This window comes from Pleurodeles waltl, chromosome 5, assembly GCF_031143425.1.
Source record: "Pleurodeles waltl isolate 20211129_DDA chromosome 5, aPleWal1.hap1.20221129, whole genome shotgun sequence".
In the NCBI taxonomy this organism is placed as follows: domain Eukaryota; kingdom Metazoa; phylum Chordata; class Amphibia; order Caudata; family Salamandridae; genus Pleurodeles; species Pleurodeles waltl.
This window is the reverse complement of record NC_090444.1, coordinates 1,755,845,722-1,755,865,246: the sequence shown is the minus strand read 5'-3', so window position 1 is coordinate 1,755,865,246 and position 19,525 is coordinate 1,755,845,722. Positions and strand designations below refer to the sequence as shown.

Genomic DNA, 19,525 nt, shown 5'->3' with positions numbered 1-19,525 from the left:
TTTAAATGCCAAGTCGAAGTGGCAGTGAAACTGCACACACAGGCCTTGCAATGGCAAGCCTGAGACAAGGTTAAGGGGCTACTTAAGTGGGTGGCACAACCAGTGCTGCAGGTCCACCAGTAGCCTTTAATCTACAGGCCCTAGGCACATATAGTGCACATTACTAGGGACTTATAAGTAAATTAAATAGTCCAATCAGGTATGATCCAAAGTTAACATGTTTAAAAAGGGAGAGAGCATATGCACTTTAGCAGTGGTTAGCAGTGGTAAAGTGCGCAGAGTCTAAAGGCCAGCAAAAATGAGGTCAGAAAAAGAGAAGGAGGAAGGCAAAAAGTTTGGGGATGACCCTGTCAAAAAGCCAGGTCCAACACATTCAAAACTAAAATCCCTAATGTGGACCTATGAACATCGACAAAATATTATCTAATCATAACCCTTATGAATTTAGGAAAGAACCCCATATGTGATTAAATTGGACCAAATTATTGTTCAATTTATTAATCATTTTCTAAAAACTAGCCATATCATTAAGCCAAAACTGAAGAGATGAAATAACATTAGATCTCCAAAAACGTAAGATATTAATTTTAGCCAACCAAAGAGCAGTAGGAAGCCATTTGAAAGCATCAGTGGACATAGGAGATTTTAAACCAAAATGTATTTTTAAACACATTGCTCCCCACCAAAGTCTGCGCCGGGTGTGGCTGCATCAGTCTCACCGCTCTGAAGCCGGCCCTGCAGATATCGATATTCACAAATATGCCTCCCCTCCAACTCACCCTAGAAAAGGTAATAAGTATGATGCTAACAAGGGCAGGAGTAAATCCCCTCCCAGGGTGGGAAGGGAAGAAACTGGTGAGGGTGTAGGAAAAAGGGTTTCTGTAAGGGGGAGGGGATATTTTCTCCATGGTAAAAAAGAAAAAAGTTATCAGGTGCATTTCCACTTGCGCTCCAGAAGCGAAAGCTGAATTCCCAAAAGGCTGCCAGTAGTATGCCCGGAAACGTGCTACAGCTGCACATTTCTAGGAGTAAAATAGAAAAAAATGTGAAGTCCTGAAACAAATAAGTCTATACCAGTTGAGGTCATAAACTTCCGGGTGTGAATATACTACTTTTTGTGTGAATTGGCCCAAAAGTCATTAACACACCTGTGCAGTGCTGTTAAAATGCGCTAAAATGCAACACAGGTATCCTCAAATGAAAGTGATTACGATACACTGCCGACAAAGATAGCCCTTCCATGTTCTCTAGCCTGCCACTTTCTGCATAGAGCGCCGCTACAAGCTGCCAAGCCAAGTTTGTAATACACTCTCTGGGCACTAAACACAACATGAAAAATCTACAACACTCTTCCTCATCCATGCATCAGAAGATTGGTTCCTACCTGGTCACTCACGTGGAGACCTCAAAAAGAGGGACAAAAAGAACCACAGAAATTCTACAATATAAAGGAAAATTGAAAATGCTATGATGGCCTTAAAAAAACACAAACTGGCCACAATTTTTTATATAAAAAAAATAATCACAAAATCTTTTTTAATAATATTTTATTTTTGTTGTTTTGACAAAATGGCGAACCGGAATATATGCTAGTTTCAGGTAACCGGGACATATTCGGCAATGATATTGCTGAAAAATATTCCTCGAGCAAATGTCACAGAATAGAACATATGTATTGGCTTTAAAAGGAGTTTGATTGCACATTTTATTTTATAACTCAGAGAATGTATAGAAAAACTGAAATTATATATTTCATCATCACAATTGCTGCCACTTTTCATATGCGTTCATACACACTTGTGTGGAGTAAAACCCTCATACTTCTATTCACTTCAGCTCTCTCGATGAAACCTAAGTGTGAAAGCAGCAAGCCACACTCTTCGAAGGTTATTATTTTTAAATTATAATGCTAGTGCTACTTTTGGGCTGGAAATTCAGGCCGTTTATGTGTCAAGTTGTAAGAGACTATTTCTACTGACTTGTTCTTCACAAAAAACATGCAGTGAATTTTTTGCATGTTGCAGTCCTGAAACAGCTAGAAGGCACAACATTACTTTCCCTTTTTCTTATTGGTGATTTGACAGTTGGCATCCAGGCAATTTTCGCTGGATCCTCGGAGGTTGCATCTAGGCAAAATGTTTATTTCATGGAGCAAATTCTGCGACATTTAAGTTATTCCTCATTAGAGAAGTTTCAAATTTTGATTTTAGAGTTATGATATTTTGTGACATTTTCATGACGGCTCAAGCAGGAAATGTTGCTCGGAAAAACCTTTTTATTTTTATTTTTTTTACAAAAAGCTGATAGGGATAGATGGAGAGTGTGTATGCCTTTGTGTGTGTGTGTGTGTGTGTAAACAAATCCTGGTGAAATCCAACAGACACCTCACCATATATCCGTGAAAGCACCTGTATTTATTTATCAGAAAATGCATGTATTAGGGCCATGTAACACCACAAAAAAACCCTGAAGCTACACCCCTGCGAGATACTTCTCAAGAATTGAAATTCAGTGTCACTCAGTAAACAAGTGGGTTATATGAACCTGCTCAAAAACACTATCATCTTTCTTTCCAGAGTAAGCATGGTGTAACATACACAATCTGCATTCCTCATTGATGTTTCATATACCAGGTATATTAATGCGTTAGGCTAAAATGAACAAGCATTGGCTTAGCCAGTAGGTCTGGCCTTGACAGATTTGTTTCTTTAGATGTGAAGCTTGTCAAGATCTAATAATTTTAATGTTGGTCTCTTATTGTGTCATGCACATTTTTCTTCCACCCACTGCAGCAAAGGGCAATGGTCATCCCACTTCAGCCATTGGCAACTTCAGTGTGGGTGACCAGCATTCTGCCAATTCAAAAGAAGCGCGCGCATGAACGCACGCACACACGCACGCACCTGTGATTTTTTCTTCAGATTGACAAGGCCCAGCAGGTTTGCCAACATTACTGGTCAGCAATGGCCGTGGTAAAACGGCACAAACACTAACAAAGGCAAAAAGAGATAGCCAATTCCTGACCAATCGGATTACAATTGCTTTTTATTCACATTTTGCTTTAAAAAGTTACAAGGGAGAAAAAGTAAAAATGCTGCTGTCAAGGTGGACGCCACTACTTTTAGCTGATTTTGCACAAGTGCACAAGCAAAGTGTTATCACCACAGCAAGGAACCCAATAATTTTAGTGCATGTATTTTTATTATGTTTTTGGGAAAACACGAGGCTGCAGAAACAGCTAAACTATCACTAGGCTTGACATAAAAGCCTTTTCCAATGAAATATTACCAGCATTAGTGAAACCAAAATATTTTGATTCTGCAGCTTCCTTTAACAGAGGAGACTTCTCTAATGCAAGCCCTGTGTTTGTTTTAAATCACATTAACATTTTGTAAAATATTTATCACACACTCATCCAGGGCATCACATTATACTGAAGCCCATTAAGAGGTAATGAGTGCGTAAACACTAATTTGCATAATGCAGAACGATAGCGTGCACCGTTGACAAAATGCTACTGTTCAAAACGAGATCTCATAAGATTTCAAAATAAAATATTTATTTGCATGCTGCTTGCACACTGTTCGCAAATAAACTGATAAGAATGTAGGAAAATTACCGACGGGGACTGATGAACTCCCAGTTCCCCTCAATGTTCCACCTTGATTACACACGTGCCTTTCAAAGTTTTTTTTTAGTACAACTCTTAAGAATCTGCCTAAACTCTCCTGGTATCAACGAGGGAAGCAACAGTTCAAAAAGTAGAACAGACTGTGAACATGAGAAAGAAGTCAAGGTTACCCAGCTCCCCGGGCATGTGTGATATCAGAGTACAAACATTCGCCGTAGGAACTCAAGGTCGTCGGGGACACTCCCTGCGTGCCAAGGCTCAGCCCTGGGTTCTGATTGGTGCGATCAAGACATCATCCCCAGAAAAGGCCACATCTGCCACAGGGTGCAGAATTCATGAGGTTTCACGGGTTACCCGTTATCACTGCTCGCGCTCTCCTGCCTTGAGAAGATCTCTTCATCCTCCAGGCCCCTGTGCCTGACTAGTCCCCGGCGTTGACCCCAGTAACCTTGGACCTCGAGCCCCACTCCCCCCCCTCACCCGGTTGTTGGGTGTTTGCTCACAAGTGACAGGGAACTGTTGCTTAAACCTGCTTCGTTGCTTCGGTAGCCACAAAATGCGCCATCTGCTGTAGAAAAGAGAGACATTCATGGACGTCAATTGGGGGTCGCAGCTGCGACCACCGGTACTGCCTTTGTGACCCCTGGCCTCAGAGGTGGCAAATTAAGTGCCAGGAACACAGTCACAGCTCTTCATTCTGGAGCTCAGTTGGGGCTTCACTCTGTATTCTGTCAATTTTTCTATTAAACTAACAGTGAATAATCATTTTGTATTCATTCAGTGTAATAACAAAATGGGATTCAATGGGATGGAATTTGCCCTTTCATGGCAGCTGAGGCAGTTACAAATGCTTTTAAATGTATGTTGTGTGGGTGCTTGTGGGTGAGAGCGTGTTTATGTGAGGGATCGAGTGTATGCAAGTGTGAATTTGTGTGTATGCGTGTGTGAGTGAAAGTGGAGGTCAAAGGCCACGTGATGTCACTTCCGCTACCGCTGGCATTTCGGTGACTTGACGTCCACGCACACATTGAATGGGAAGCATTGCAAGCTTCAGATTGCAGAGGTTCATTGACAGATGTAGTTGACACCAGTCGTGAAAGGGTGGCAGCTTGTGACTTGCTAACAAAAGGCAAGTCCAGAATGGGCTCACAAGTGTCTCTCGTTTCATAAAGCCAAGTTTGGCTGGAAATGATGAAACTGGTTAGGTTTGTCTGTGTGGGCTAGTTATTGTCCCTTCGGACAGCGGTCAGACTCTGTTCTAATATCCGCTAAGTCACGTTTCATTCCTCACGCCAAAATTCTGAAGGCTGTGCGCGCAACCACCAACTCACAATACACCACAACCACCCGAGAGCCAGGTGCGCAAGCCTGGAAGGTGCAGAGTGGTGCCGAGTCTCTTGTAATGGATCTTAATAATGTGACCATACAGAGGAACCCAGGAAAAGCCTTCAGGTGAAGGATTATACGATTGTCAAAGGAGTGGTCCTGATCTTTCATTGCAAGCCATAAGAAGCACCTGAGTGCTTTATCCACTCTATGAAACAGTGATCCCGTATCCACCGTGAAATTGAGGGAAAGAAATTGGCCAAAATGTCTCCTCTAAGCTCCATCCCTCCTGATTTTATGCAAAGGGCTGCAGCAATATCTCTCTGTGTATATCTGACACTAACAACTGTACTTTTTGTTTTCCCAATTTTCAGAGGAAGCTAGTGCATAGAGGTCATCAGTTTGGCACAGGCACTATGCAAATATATGCACTCAGACATATCAAAAGGTAGAGAGTAAGGAAAGAAGAACCAAAGGGAGAACAATCCGCAGAGCAGACATGTCGTACGAGGAGCACAAAGGCTGCAGGGTGGAGTCTGCCTCACGCCACCTTAACCCTCTCGCCTATCAGGCCTCATGCTCACATCAGTGGAAAGGAAACTGTTGGCCTCTAGGGGAATCCAGAGTGTGCACAGGCCTTTGTCTTCTGGGTTCCTGAAGAACATTGTTGAGTGAGTTACTGCTTGAACAAATGTTTTCGTCCATTCCTGTTTTCTCAAAGAAGGAATGGGGCAGAACTGTCAGAAAGGGCCAGCACTGACAGGATGTGAAGCCAACATCATTTTCCTCCCAGGAAGTCCTTAAAATGCATCCCTTCCCGTTTCCTCTGAATTGTTACTATTATCACGTTTATATCATGATATACTTTTGGAGATCCTATAGTCACTTACCCTCCTATTGTGTTTTAATCCTGATCCGTTCAAAAAGCGCAAAGAACTACAAACATGTAAGTCTACCTTTCGGATGTAAATGTGGGAGTAGCAAGGAAGAGTGGCTTGAAAATGGGAAATAACTACTACAAAGTGGGAAGAGGAAAGGGAACATTTAGGGATGTGCGCTTGCAGATATGAAAACACACCCACAAAAGGGTAAGTCACTTGCAATTCAGTAAAGATAAACCCACATCTACTCAGGTAGCCCTACTGCCCAGACAAGCCCATCCCTAGTTTAGTTCACTGTCACTTGAAGTAGTTTAGCCAAGTCTTGGAGTAAATCACATGCCACACATGGCCACTCACAGATTCTGCAAGGAAACCACATAGAAGTCAATGGAGGCAGGGATTAAAACCAATAGTACAAAGGTCAACACATAAAAAACCCAAAAAAGAAATAAGATAAAAAATGGTTTTATAACTTTAGACATTGAATACAACCATATACATCGCACTGCACAAATGTAAAAAGTAACAAAACATACAAATATAGATGAATGTACAAAATAGTCACATACCTTTTGAGAAAACAATAATAAACACGTTTTCTAGAAAAGGTTTGCAGCTGCTGCTGGCAGGGGCTATTTTGCTCCTTCTGTCCTGTTCAATAGACAAAGGCTTTAATCAGCATATTCTCCTGACCCTATAGATATTTTGGGGAGTTTTTTTCCATTTCATTTCAATGTTACTGTTTTCATTGTTTTACTTTTGCAGAGCGAATCGCATCGTTTATTTTTTGCTCTTGATACGTGCACAATTATCACGATTGCCTCTTGTAATGTAACGCTTGTTTTTGTAACAGGCTCACTTGTAATTTGTCTCCTCTTGTATCTTTACTTTGCCTATTGTGAAGCGCTCTGACACCTTCTGGTAAAGTCCGCGCTATATAAAAACGCATTAAATAAATAAATCTCCGTGAAGCAGAGAAAGGCGTCTAGTCTCTCCCCTCTGGCCAACAATAGCCCCGTGTTGTGTGTATGTGGCGGGGGGTAAGGGGGATGTGAGCACCAGGGGGACCCCTCAGCACAGTGCACTGTGCACAGGCCCCTGGCCTAAGAGCTCCTGACTGGGTGAGGGAGGGGTTCTCTCCATGTACTTTACAAGGGGGGATGGTGGCCCCTCAAGTTTCATTACACCGTCTGTCCTCTTCTTAAATGGCCAGATTCCCTGAGAGGCAGTGCTTAATTAAAACAAATAATTACTGCAGGGGCCAAAGTTTGTCTTTGGAGGCTGTGAATACCAAGGCTGTATATTTCTGTACCCCATGCCCCTTTCATCCACCAACCGACTACACATTTCTGTCTCTCTGCCTCACCCTTGAGGGCTTGCTTTTCACTGATGCTACTGGGAATGTCATCCGATTATGTCCAAGGTTTCTTGTTACTGTCCCTTTAAGTTTACCCGACGAGAAGAACATTTTCCTGATAGACGAACTGTTTTATAATAAATGTTTTTATAATATCAGGGGACACTAGCCAAAGAAATTTGCAAGCAGGGCTGTGACCTATGAGCAAAGACTGCTGCAAAAATGTTGAAACAAATGAGACCAGCAGAAGATGGGGGATATCTCCGAGCCTCTTCATTCATGGCATTATTATGAATATATTTTTAGTACAACATGAAGTTATGGCGTGGAGAAATGGGACCTGTCACTAGCACATTCCATCTGCTGGGCTCTGTTTATGCTCCCCGCTGGAAGGCTGGGACGGGCTCTGCACAGGAGGCGCAGTGCTCAAGGCCCTTCAACATGTCATCGTGGGTTTTACAAGAGAACAAACCAGAAATAAACTTTTCATGTAAAATTATGATTTGTACTCTGTTCCAGGCACTTTAGCCTTATCTTCCCCAATGACCGGGTGAATATCAGTCAAAAACTCACTTAAAATATTCAAAACTAAAATTGGATATGAGTACAGGGAAGTCTGTCACTGACAAAACTTCAGTTAATGGATATTATGGTCCTCTGCTAAGATCCCAAACAATGTACAAATTCCAGCAAATTAAGTTGAGTTGAAAGGACATTAGTGTTGCTATCTAAAATTCCACAGAAATTAGCTAGTTATGATTAGCTATGCAACTATAACCCTATGCACAGTTTGTTATTTCACTCCTGACAGCAGATATAATTTTACAAAGGTAACCTAGAGAAAAAGGCCGTAGTAACAATGACTTTTATTAGTGGTCTTTGCACAAAACAGAGTCATTGACATGGCAACGGCAAGATGTGTTTTAAAAAAATGCGTGGAGTGAAAATGTTGAACTATCACACTGTTGAATTATATTTAGAAGCAAGCCTGCTATACCACTGACCAATACTAGATGTCCCTGCAGCCATTTTGAGACAAGGCTGCAGTACATCTGACCACCACTAGGTGCCCCAAAGTTGTTTTACAAAGGTAAACAAGAGCAATTATCGGATGCTCATTCAGTTATTATGCAGTGAAAGGTAAGTGTATATTTTAAATAGTCTCATGTGTGCTGCTGCATTTAATAAAACATAATCTATTTACCAAAATCATGTTTTCAAATTCTGTGAAGATGGAAATATCTTCAAATACGGCTAGAAGCTATCCCAACAATTCCAGCCTGTACAGATAATGTGCCAGCCATACTAACCTATGCACACCTGCATAACCACGAGGTGGTGCTATGGGATGCTGCAGGTGGAATGCAAGAGCCTGTTTTCCAGGTCAATCACACTAATTATGAGCGCAGCTAACACTGTTTGCATTTAGAGAAAGCTGCAGGTAAAGTCTTATTAACTAATTAATAATTAATGTTGGGCCTTCCTACTTGTAAGTGATTTGGGGCCAAAACCTTCTGTCACCATCCCTTGAAATGGACCTCTGAACATCAATCTCCCCTGGTTTCTAAAATAATGAAAAATAAGTTTCAAGAGATAGAAGTGTTCATACTAGCATCATTAGGTGACATATCAGGATATGCTACAGAATTATTGAAGTCTCACTGTAAAGTTACAATCACATCCTAATTACAACATCTTTGCCGCGTATTGCACAGTAACTCCATAACACTGGTATGATTCGGAATATTAAGTAAAAAGGTACCCAAGGGCTCTGATTAAACCATATCACAAATAGGAGAATCGTATAAAACAGAAGCTATTAGTCATGTGAAATAGGAGATCAAAAACTATGTAGCATATAAGGAAAGAACGCATTATGCAACCACCTTGTGGATTTCTTAATAGCGGCAACAAGTACGAGTTAAAAAAAGATCTGCAACCTGTATCCTTGAGTAAATGGGTTGCCAGCAGAAATCGATAATGGTATCTTTGCAGATCGTTGGTATAACTATGAATCCAACAGAAGCATGGACTGAACTGAGGTATGAGGTCTGGCCAAGGATAGGTTACTGGCCATCACTGGGCTGATGTCCAGCAAACTAGAAAAAGATGGAATTGTTCACTTTGAAGATAGATTATCAATACTATCTCAGAAAATAAATAATACGCAAGGAGGAGATCTTATTCCGGGTTCCCTCATTGTGTTCAGTTATGAATGTGACATTGTTTACTGGGCAGACTCTCTGCTTCTTTGAGGAACATTGCCATAGCTCTGTTTCGTTAGGAGGATCCCATGAACCAAAGATGTCTGTTTCTCTTTGGAGTGTGTTTGGTGAGTTTTCTGTAAGTTAGCGGAAGAACCCATTTTACAGATGAGGTCGCTGGATGGTGGAAGCAGCTACTTTAAAACAGATGGTTTCAGCTTAATCAAAGTTGCGTCGATTATGCCTGGATACAAATACTCCCTATCTTGATAGACCTAAGCAGTGCTTGATTTGTGCTTGTTGTTTCCGGTGCTGAGCACCGGCACTTATTTTTGAGTGCCAGGACTTATTCTTCTGCCTCAGGCATTTGCTGCGAGCAAAAGACACATATGGGAAAGACGGAGGAAGAGGAAAACGAAAAAGCGTCACAATGGGAGAAAGCAGAAAGCAGCAAGAGTGAGGTGAAGGGGCAGGGAGTGGCTGTAAATGGATTAAAGTGGCCCGAGATGGCTTCAGGGTTACGGTGCCCCGGTATTCCGTGCTCGAATATTTAAATGCTGCAGCCGCATGTTAAAAAGGAGGGCTTTGGGTACCGGGACGTTTTTATTTACAAATTCAGCACTGGACCTAAGATCAGCTTTTGATCTCACAGACAGGGCAAAGTGTGGACGGCATGAGGTTCGGTCTTGCAAGAATACTTCAAAGATTTCTAACTAATGCTAAGTCATGTGTCCAATCTGGTGGAATGAGTGAAAGGACTGATAATCATGCAGTGTCCTGGAGTCAGCTTGTTTCTCAGCGACACTGAACAGTAGTCGATATCATTTAAATAGACAGCCTAAATAATAACACAGTCTCTTCCCCAATAATCTTTGGAGATTTTGCAGTCTTGCTGATCCCAAATAGAAGTATCCATGCACTGAGCCCTCAAGGGGGTATCAGAGAACAAGAAACTAAGGGGCATATTTACAAGCCCCTTGCGCCACACAAGCATCCATTTTTTTACGCTAATGTGGCGCTAAGCAGGCAATTTCCCTGTGCCATATTTACAAAGTGGTGCATTAGATGCATTGCACCACTTTGTAAACCCTAAGGCCGCGTTATTCGTGCATCAGGCATAATGTTCACATGGATAGGAGTGGGAGGTGTTCCCATGCAGGGAGGCCCAAAAAAAAAAAGCGGCACACTGGAATTTACCAGAATTCACTGCACCATTTGGTGTTATTTTTAACGTCGGCACAGGGCAGGCATTAAATGACGCACCCATAATCTACTACGGGCCTCCGTATGCTTTGCTGGACTACCGTCAAAATATTTGGCGCTAGTGTAGCAAAATGGCAAAATTGTTGACACTGTTGTGGTATTGTGCACCATGGTGCACCGTATTGTAAATACAGCGCACCCTTGGTGTCGTTGGCGGGGGGCACAGGAGGTGCTAGAAAAGTGGCGCATCAATGCTGATGCGCCAATTTCTTGTAAATATGCCCCTAAGGGACTCTGAAGAGACCAGTTGTAAAATAAAATGTATGATCTTTTTGTCAGATTCCCTCAAAGACTTCCATTTAGACAAGCGGACTGCTTGGGGCACCTGGCTGTGAGTCTATTGGGACTGCCCAAGTAATGTGCCCAAAGAATCAGTGCATGCTCTTAAAGAAAGTATTGGCTGTAGATCCTTAACCGTGAGTACCACAAGGCACCATCCAACCATTGCTGAATGTAGGCCATTCAGATGAACCAGGGGTGGAAAAGTATCTGCTCAGAGTGAACCCTGGGTCCAGCTTAGATATTAGGGCCCTCATTACGAGTCTGGCGGTCCTGGAACCGCCAGACCCATGATGGCGGTCGGACCGCCGCCAAAGCAGTGATCCGGCCTCCATATTATGACCATGTCAGAGCCACCACGGTCCGACTACCGGCACCGCCAGGTTGCTGCCTATTGACAGCCTGGCTGTGCCGGTGTCTTAATCCACCAGGGCATCGGTGCCCTGGGGATTACGAGTCCCCTCTCCACCGGCTTTTGCATGGCGGTTCTACTACCATACAAAGGCAGGCGGAGACGGGGCCGTCTGCACTGCCCATGCACTTGGCATGAGCAGTGCAGGGGCCACCATGGACAGCCCTGTCCTGCTTTTCACTGCCTGATTTACAGGTAGTGAAAAGCGTGATGGGTGCTGTCACACCAGACGCACTGCAACATTGCAGCCGTCTCGATTACGAGCCAGCATCAATGTTGTGGCCTGTTTCCCCCGGGCCAGTGGGCGGAAACACTGTTTCCACCCGCTGGCCCAGCAGTAAACTAGTAATAGGTCCAGCAGGCAGAAAACCAGAGTGGCGGTTTTCCGTCCGAAAGAGTTTGGCATGGGGCCTCCGCCGCCCACCAAACTCAAAATGAGGCCCTCGGTGTTGCCCATTAAAAACTATAGATCCTGAAGGTGACAAAGTTCAGACAAATTAGGATTACCTACATGTAATAAGGACCTGGTGGAAAATATCAATCACTTTTTGTGCCACTGTGCAAGAAAACAGGCATACAAAGCAGTAGAATTGTGTAAGAAAAGTAGTCCCCTCTCACTCCAAAACTCACTGGCTTCTTTCATCTGGCCAGTTTGAACGATTAGAAAGAAAGCACTTATCGTTGTAGAACTGTTGTCAGTGATGTCCCAGGTTATGACTGAAAATTGTACACTTTGCCCAGGTAGGTGAAAATCGTGACAACTCTCCTTAGCATTTTTGAGTTTCTGCAATGGCTTGAATTTACCAGTGACCCTGGAACACCTGATGAGTTTTTAAAATGCGTTTAAGAATTTTTAAAACTATTTTCTTTAATTCCATACTTATTCATTGTAAAAGTAATTTTTCATGTTTTTTTTCTTCCGTTTATTGCCATGAATAAGCTTAGTGCAAGACAATTAACTAAACTTTTATAAATTTTAATCTTTTAACCAAGCAGTCTCATCATTCAGAGTGATGGGTATACTGGTATAGATAGCATTTTCCCAGCATGTAATAACTATGAAGTATTACCTCTAATGTGAACCATACAGCAGACTTGGGGGCATATTTACATGCCCCTTGCGCCACCGAGCTGCTCTTTTAGTGACGCTCCAGTGGGGCTATGTACTGCGCCCTATTTACAATGCGGCGTTGAGCCCCTTTTTGTGGCTTAAAGCTGCCTTGTAAGTATGACCTCTTCACACGCAGCACTTTTATTTCTCCTCGGTTTTTGCTCTTTGTGTGCTGCACTCTGCAGCACACACAGAAAGAGCAAAACGCCATTGAAAATTGTTTTTGTGCAGGAAGGTATTACTTCCTCCACAAAAACAATCTCCCCCACAGCGCAGCCATCCTTGCACCATGGCGCAAGGGTGGCAGCGTTGGTGCTAGGCAGCTAATTTAGCGCAGGGGGGGAACACACAGATGTGCAGTATTTTTGTAAATAAGGCGCATCACTGAGTTTCAGAACTGACGCAGCACGGCGCTGCCAATTATGGCAAAGGGCCTGGCTGCGCTTTGTAAATATGTCCCTAAGTTCTACATGTAATACTGTAGCAAGGACTCCTAGTAATGACCAGTGGTACATCTTCCCCTTGTGAATATGTTAGAATTCAAGAGTATGTCACAGGAGAATCTTAAGAATCGGATTCATTATGTACAATACAATTGGTTACATTTTATGTGATGTTGCTAATTATTTCAGCTCTTATATCATTTGCGATGTCATGTGTATGTTAAGAAGCCATAGGTGTGTGGCTCACCATCACAGGTAAATGTTAGTGTTTTTTATGTTTTGGATCATAATCTTAAAATTTCATAAGCTAGATACTTTCCTGGGATTTTTGTGTTTTTTGGTTTTGCCGTTACATACTTTGTGGAGCGCAGTACACCTGCCATCTCCACGCCATTCACCCAACACCCCACATGCAGTCGGCAATGAGTCCGTGGTACTGGGTGCAGGGTATGGCCATAACCTGTGCCCAAGTGCTGTCTCCTTATCCGCTGGGCACACAGGATGGCCTTCAGCCATGCACAACGGTCCCTGGGCCTAGGCCATTCCCTGGACCCCATCTGCTCCAAGTACCCATTTCCTGGGCCTTTTATTGTGTCCAGCATATACTGATAGGTGGTCATGGCCTTTGATGTCCTTAAGGAAGTTATCGGTGATGTCATTTTTGTGGTTATACGCACTGCATTGGACATGGGTTACGTTGTGTAGCTCACCATAACTGCCAATATCAATATGTTTAGAGGTTACCGACTACAACTTAACATGCCTCATAGAGATGCTTTCTATGTTGAAATTCTATAGCCTTCAATTCCTGTAAATTCATTTTTCTCCCTTTCTGCAGAGTTTTATGATGATTTCGCAGAGGGACGAGAATGCGTCAACTGCGGTGCCATGTCCACCCCGCTATGGAGGAGAGACGGCACGGGCCACTACCTGTGCAATGCCTGCGGACTGTACCACAAGATGAACGGCATCAACCGACCACTGATCAAGCCCCAACGAAGGCTGGTGAGACTTAACTGCTGCACAACTACTCTGGGCTCTTGGGTTAATCACTGCTCCTGTTTCCTCTCTTCAGTTGCAACTTAAAGGTCAAAATATAGCAACATTGCATTTACTGATTTAATACAGATATCAGTATAGCAGGTGGAGAGACAGAACGTAGTAATGACAAAGAGATAGGAGTCCTTTCCATAGTAAGCAATGTAAGGCATTCATAGATGCTCCTGTTTTATAATCCCTAACTGCATGTCCTCTAGAAGGGTCCGAGGAATGAATTGAGGCAGAAGATAAAAGTTGTATAAATGTGCATGAGAGTTAAACCAAGGGCAATTGCTATGTGAGATCACAGTGGTAAGCTAGAGGGAGCTTCCCAAATTAGAAATGCAGAGTTTGGAATACCCACACATTCCAGGCACCAGATGAGGTAGCAGGAAAGAGAAGAGAGCAGAATCCTTTGAGTGCCCCTGGAGCCTCAATTATTTCCAAGTGGAATCCTTACTTTCATCTTTAAAATACTAAGTCGAAGGCAGATGAGGAGTTTGGTCGGGTCCTAGAGGTAAACCATGTCCTGGCTCAAACCATCTATTGGATCAGTGTGACACACATTCCTTTCGCTCCCCTGGTTCTTGTGCTGTTTCCTGGGTGCACAAAACTCTGGTTCTGGTTTACGCTTCATTCACTTCCTCTATGCTGCCTATCTCTTTCCATTTTTGTTTATTGTAATTTTACCGCTCTGCCTCTATCCTCATCTGCCTACGTCTCACGGTATATCCGCACTACGTCGGTGTCGCCTGCAAAAATTGTTGGTTGGCTAACTGGAACAACAGTAAAAGAGACACACAGGAGTATCACTTGTGCATTCTTCAAGGTTATATTTCATTGTTGTTGAAAGTAATAAGAGGTCTAGGAATCAAGAACGGGTCGCCCTTCAGGAATATCAATTATAGGACTTATAAGTATGGAAGCAGGTAAAAGTACCTGTCCAGAACCAAAGAGCGTAATTGCACCGTAGATGCCCAAGTGTCAGGCTTGACTCCATAGTGGCTTGTTCTTCCTCTCTAGGGATCCATGCGCCCAGGATGCATCAGCACATTGGAGTGACAGCTCTTCCATGTTGACTAGACTCTCCGGGTACCTCAACCTATATGATCTCTCTGCCCAGCAGCAACAACTATGATTTATTTTTTGCTCCACTGCCACGCTCACCTAGAATCATGTTCATCTGGCTCTGCCTGTAGGGCAGTGGGAGTTTCCACTCCATTAACATTAGTGGAATGTGGGTGCAATGGACATTCCTTATTGTGAACCCTAACCCATTGTCTCCAACATAAGGTAAGGGGCATGATTGCCCCTGACACTCATCTCTGAGGATGCGGTTTTCAGGGTCTAGTTCGATTTTCATTTTATTCTGGCCTTGTTCTTCACCTAGATTGCCATGGGCAATCTGGAGAGTGCTGCCATATGCTGCCAAATACTACTTTTTCACCTATCTTCACTTCTTCCTGATCTCCTTTATTTCTGACTCCTAAACCCCTTCTTCACTGCAAGTTGTGCAGCTCTACATTGGTACCCTATGGCTTCCTCAAAGACCCCTAATAGCGCCATATGGTTGTATAACTCCTCACAATACGATGACCCTTTCCAGCAGGATGACCATATTTTCTATACATCCCCTCTACTGTCCGGTTTCATTTTACTTTTTTAGTTGATCTAAACCATAAAATCAGAGTTCCTCATGAGTTTTGTTGTTGCCATCCCTGATCATCTCATCACTTATTTCTTGCAGTTGTGAGACTTCACCACTGTGAGGTCTGCACAGCACAGTTGTCTGTGGTAGGATGGATTTGGAAGCAGCTGATGGAGATCCCACACTTGTGACAGGATGTGGGAATCACAACCTCGCCCGGTGTTTAACACTGTGACTGGCACTAACATGTAAGTGACAGATGCTCACATGCTGTGCAACCAGCCACCATGTAAGAGCATTACGGAAGATATAGGACAAACTTAGTTTCTGTGATCTCAAGGACTGAGTTCACCTGTCGTGCTTAAGGAGGTGGCAGCCCATTATAACGAACTGGAAAACAAGATGACAAACGAAACATGAAGGATGATAGCTCATGCCTCTTCTACCTTAGGACTAATGATTTACCTGAACATGGCTTAATATCCACTTAATGCCCAGTTGTGGGCCTCAAAGGGAAGTGTCATCACCAAAATGTAGTCAAGTCTGGGCTCAAAACAACACTTCACAACCACGAAATGAAACCACTCCCTAGAAAACCCCCAGAGAACATGTGTACACAAGCCTGCTTGCTAAATTTTGACTTCTTTCTGATATTACATCCCAGAGAACTCGAGCTCCTAGAGGAGTGATAGCGTATTAATCCGCCAAAGGGCCATAGGTGCTTTAATTAGTCCCATGGGCTACATTTACTTCCTCTTGGAATAAGAGGTAGGAGGGGCTTGTGTGCTCACCTCATCATGAGTGTACACGCACAGTTATGTAGATTGTGGCATGTGTCCAAACCTAGGGAAGCCCTGCGTGGGAAGAGAGTGGGCTGACCATGTGGCTGGCAAAGGAATAGCAGAAGAGGATGACTGTTTGGAAGCTGGGATTCTCTGCACCACATTTCATCGACTGCAATGCGCTCGATGTGTGCCAATATGGATACCAACTTCTGAAAAAGAAGATGGGATTTGGATTCTAAGGGAATATCTAACAGTGTATCTTCCCACAATAAAGACAGTGGCACCCACCACCTGCTTGCACCATGCTACAGGAAGGTGTGCTTCATTCTGCATTATGGGTGTCAGTGGGTGATGTGGAATCGAGAGGAGCACAGACGGTGGCTGGAAGCAGCAGCTGCCTGTGGTTCTCAGCAGCACCACACAAATTTACAGGTCCAGTGTCTCCAGCCTAGGATTACAGGGTCCAGTATTTTCTGACCCCATGATCCCAGCCCTGGAAACACCAGGTTTCCTAGAATGGCTGGAAGAGATAACTCCTGGGGGATTAAGGCCTAAACTTCCACTCGGTAATGGCCCGAGGGAGTTTTTTTGAGCCACAGGTTTTATAAGTTGCATTTTTTTTTATTTCGTTTGATGGTTCTAGAGATCATTTGGGCTCGTGTAGACCATCGAGTTGTACATCACTGTTTTCTGGGATTCTTTTATCCATCAAAATGCTATCTTGCTATGCTATTTTTTTAATCAGTTTTATGGGTTTGGAATTCTGGGTAGAGTAGTTATATTTCCTTCCCTAAAGGTCATAATAATCCTATTGCACACAAATAATAAATTACAGACAATTATCATCCTGCTGCAGAACTCTTTATTTATAATAAAGTGTGAGGATTCTCTGCCACCCCTACTTTATGCCACTTTGGGCACACCCCAGAGGCTACAGAGTCTATCTCGACTACAGTACAGATGACACACCGGTCCCCCATAGGCTAGCATCCACCAGTGAAATCAGTGGACAAGTAGCCGAGCTCAGGATACCCAAGGGTACGTGGAAGATCTTAGACTGTTATTCATATAGCATTGGTCTGCTCCCCTCTCAGTAGCTTTACGTTCTCCTACCCAGTGAGCAATTTATTTTGTCACTGTCAGATGCATGCGGCAAGAGGATCTCTGTTCCCCAAGTTTCACAGATTTTTTGAAGAGCGGAGATCAAGCTTCCCGCGGACAAGCTTTCTGTGGGCGGAGCTCAAATGCCAGAGACGGCGCAGCATGGCACATACAGACAGGTAGGGCGTGTGAAGAGGGGCAAGAGACACCTCCAAAGCCCAGAGACAGAACAAAGTCAACAGGAGGGAGCAGAAGTGCCAAGGTCCTCACACAGAGAATCCCGGAAGGGGGGTGAGGGTGGCAAGACAATAAAAGACTATTTCACGCCACTAGGGAAAAATGCACATCAGAAAGTGGATACCCCCAGAGAACAACAAAACTTGAGATCGCTCAGTGACAGTGCAAACACCATCGGCATAGTATGGGATAAACTGCCTCCTCTCAATCCGCCGAAGAGTCAATGCCAGATGTAATGTAGCAAGCCGGACCTCTCCCTAAAAAACCACAAACAAGTAAAAAAAAGTAAAATGTAGGGGAACACAAGCTCACCTATAGTGGGCCACCCACTGTCACTGATTGTCATTATAAAGGGTTGTAAACAGATTCTTATAGAAGCAACTAGGCACGGGTCCCCAAGCTGGACAACAGACAAAGGCGCTCAAGTCAACTAAATGCCTGGAATGCCAAGGCCACCCTCCAAAGAACTGGAAAAGATCTGCCGGGAAGACCCACTCACTCAAGAGGTTTTGGAAGAAGTTTTCAACCGGGACGAAGTGACAACCTCGAAAAATGCAAACGGTCAATCCAACTCACCTGAGGAAAGATCTAATGAGACTCCTCCAACTCCACAACAACTACCGGCAAAACTCAAATAATGAATCATGTAACCACAGCACAATCATCATCTGTGACACGATGGGAACCCTTAAACAAAACTCAAATAGCCATAACCAATCTAAACATGGATAAACTTAACATTCAAATTTCGATTTTGCAAACACTGGCATCTGTCACAATGGCAATAGATCAACTGGACAATTTGAATTAATTAATCAAGAGTGCACTGGCAGAGGCTGAGTTGGAAATACGGGCATGCTACTGCAACCCCATCCTGGACAAATTCATGGAGATGCCAAGAATCACGTCTCCAATGGTAGCAGAACTAAAACGGGAAACAGAATAGTTAAAACATAGCAGGAAGTCAACTCATGGGCCCCAAAGCAACAAACATAGCGACAACCCACCAGCTAAAAAACTAGATGAAGTAACACGCATCAAGGAGAGCCCAGACCAAGAATCACTCATCAATGGAAAGCTCAAATCTGCATGACGGCACGGAAGTGGGCCATTCGTACCCGTCTTATAAAGAAAGAACAAAAAATGCCTGGAAAATGGGTAACAAGCAAGCTAGAGACAAGCTAACAAAGGTTCACTGTTCAATAAGCTCCACCAAGCAGGAGCACTTCAAGCGAACAACAACCACAAGGTGGGCAAGCTAGCGAAAGTCCTACAACATTCAATATTAGTCATCAACCGCACACCAGAGATGGCAGCTCCATCTGCAGCAACAACAGAAGAAAACGTTTACAGGCAAGTCCGCGGGCACCAAGAAAATGCAAAAGTCAAATCTCTACTCTGAGAGAAATGGCTGGCATCGGATCAAGCATCACAGACAACTGAAGCTGGAGGCTGGCTCCAAGGTGGGGAGCTCTAGGATGGGACAAGTCATCAGAATATCCTGATCTCACCATTCCGGTTTCAAACCCCTGGTGGCCACCTGAGAAATCACAAGGCGGACCTAGAGTTCTAGTTCTCTCCAAAACTCTGGCAGTAACAACAGAACACTGCAGCAAAGTAGCCTAGAGTGCACTGAGCGAAAACATAGCAACCAACAACCTAATGCCTACCGGCGTGGAAAGGAGGAATCTCTTAGGTACCCCGATTACATCCATTCTGCACATATTAATCAGGGAGAAAAAACTGATCCCCCAACTAACTGCAACAAAGGACCAGACAGCGCAAAGTCTTATCTTCCATCAAAGATAC

The 19,525-nt window shown here is 43.6% G+C and overlaps 1 protein-coding gene across 2 annotated transcripts in view; it reads left to right on the top strand.

Annotated features, from left to right (window-relative positions):
• The window catches only part of GATA4 (GATA binding protein 4), a 125,650-nt gene that overhangs the window by 80,420 nt on the left and 25,705 nt on the right, over window positions 1-19,525 (top strand). For both annotated transcript variants that reach the window (XM_069236156.1, XM_069236155.1), the window contains exon 3: window positions 13,746-13,912. In XM_069236156.1, coding sequence (XP_069092257.1) covers window positions 13,746-13,912 — 167 coding nt within the window. The remainder of the gene's footprint in view (window positions 1-13,745; window positions 13,913-19,525) is intronic.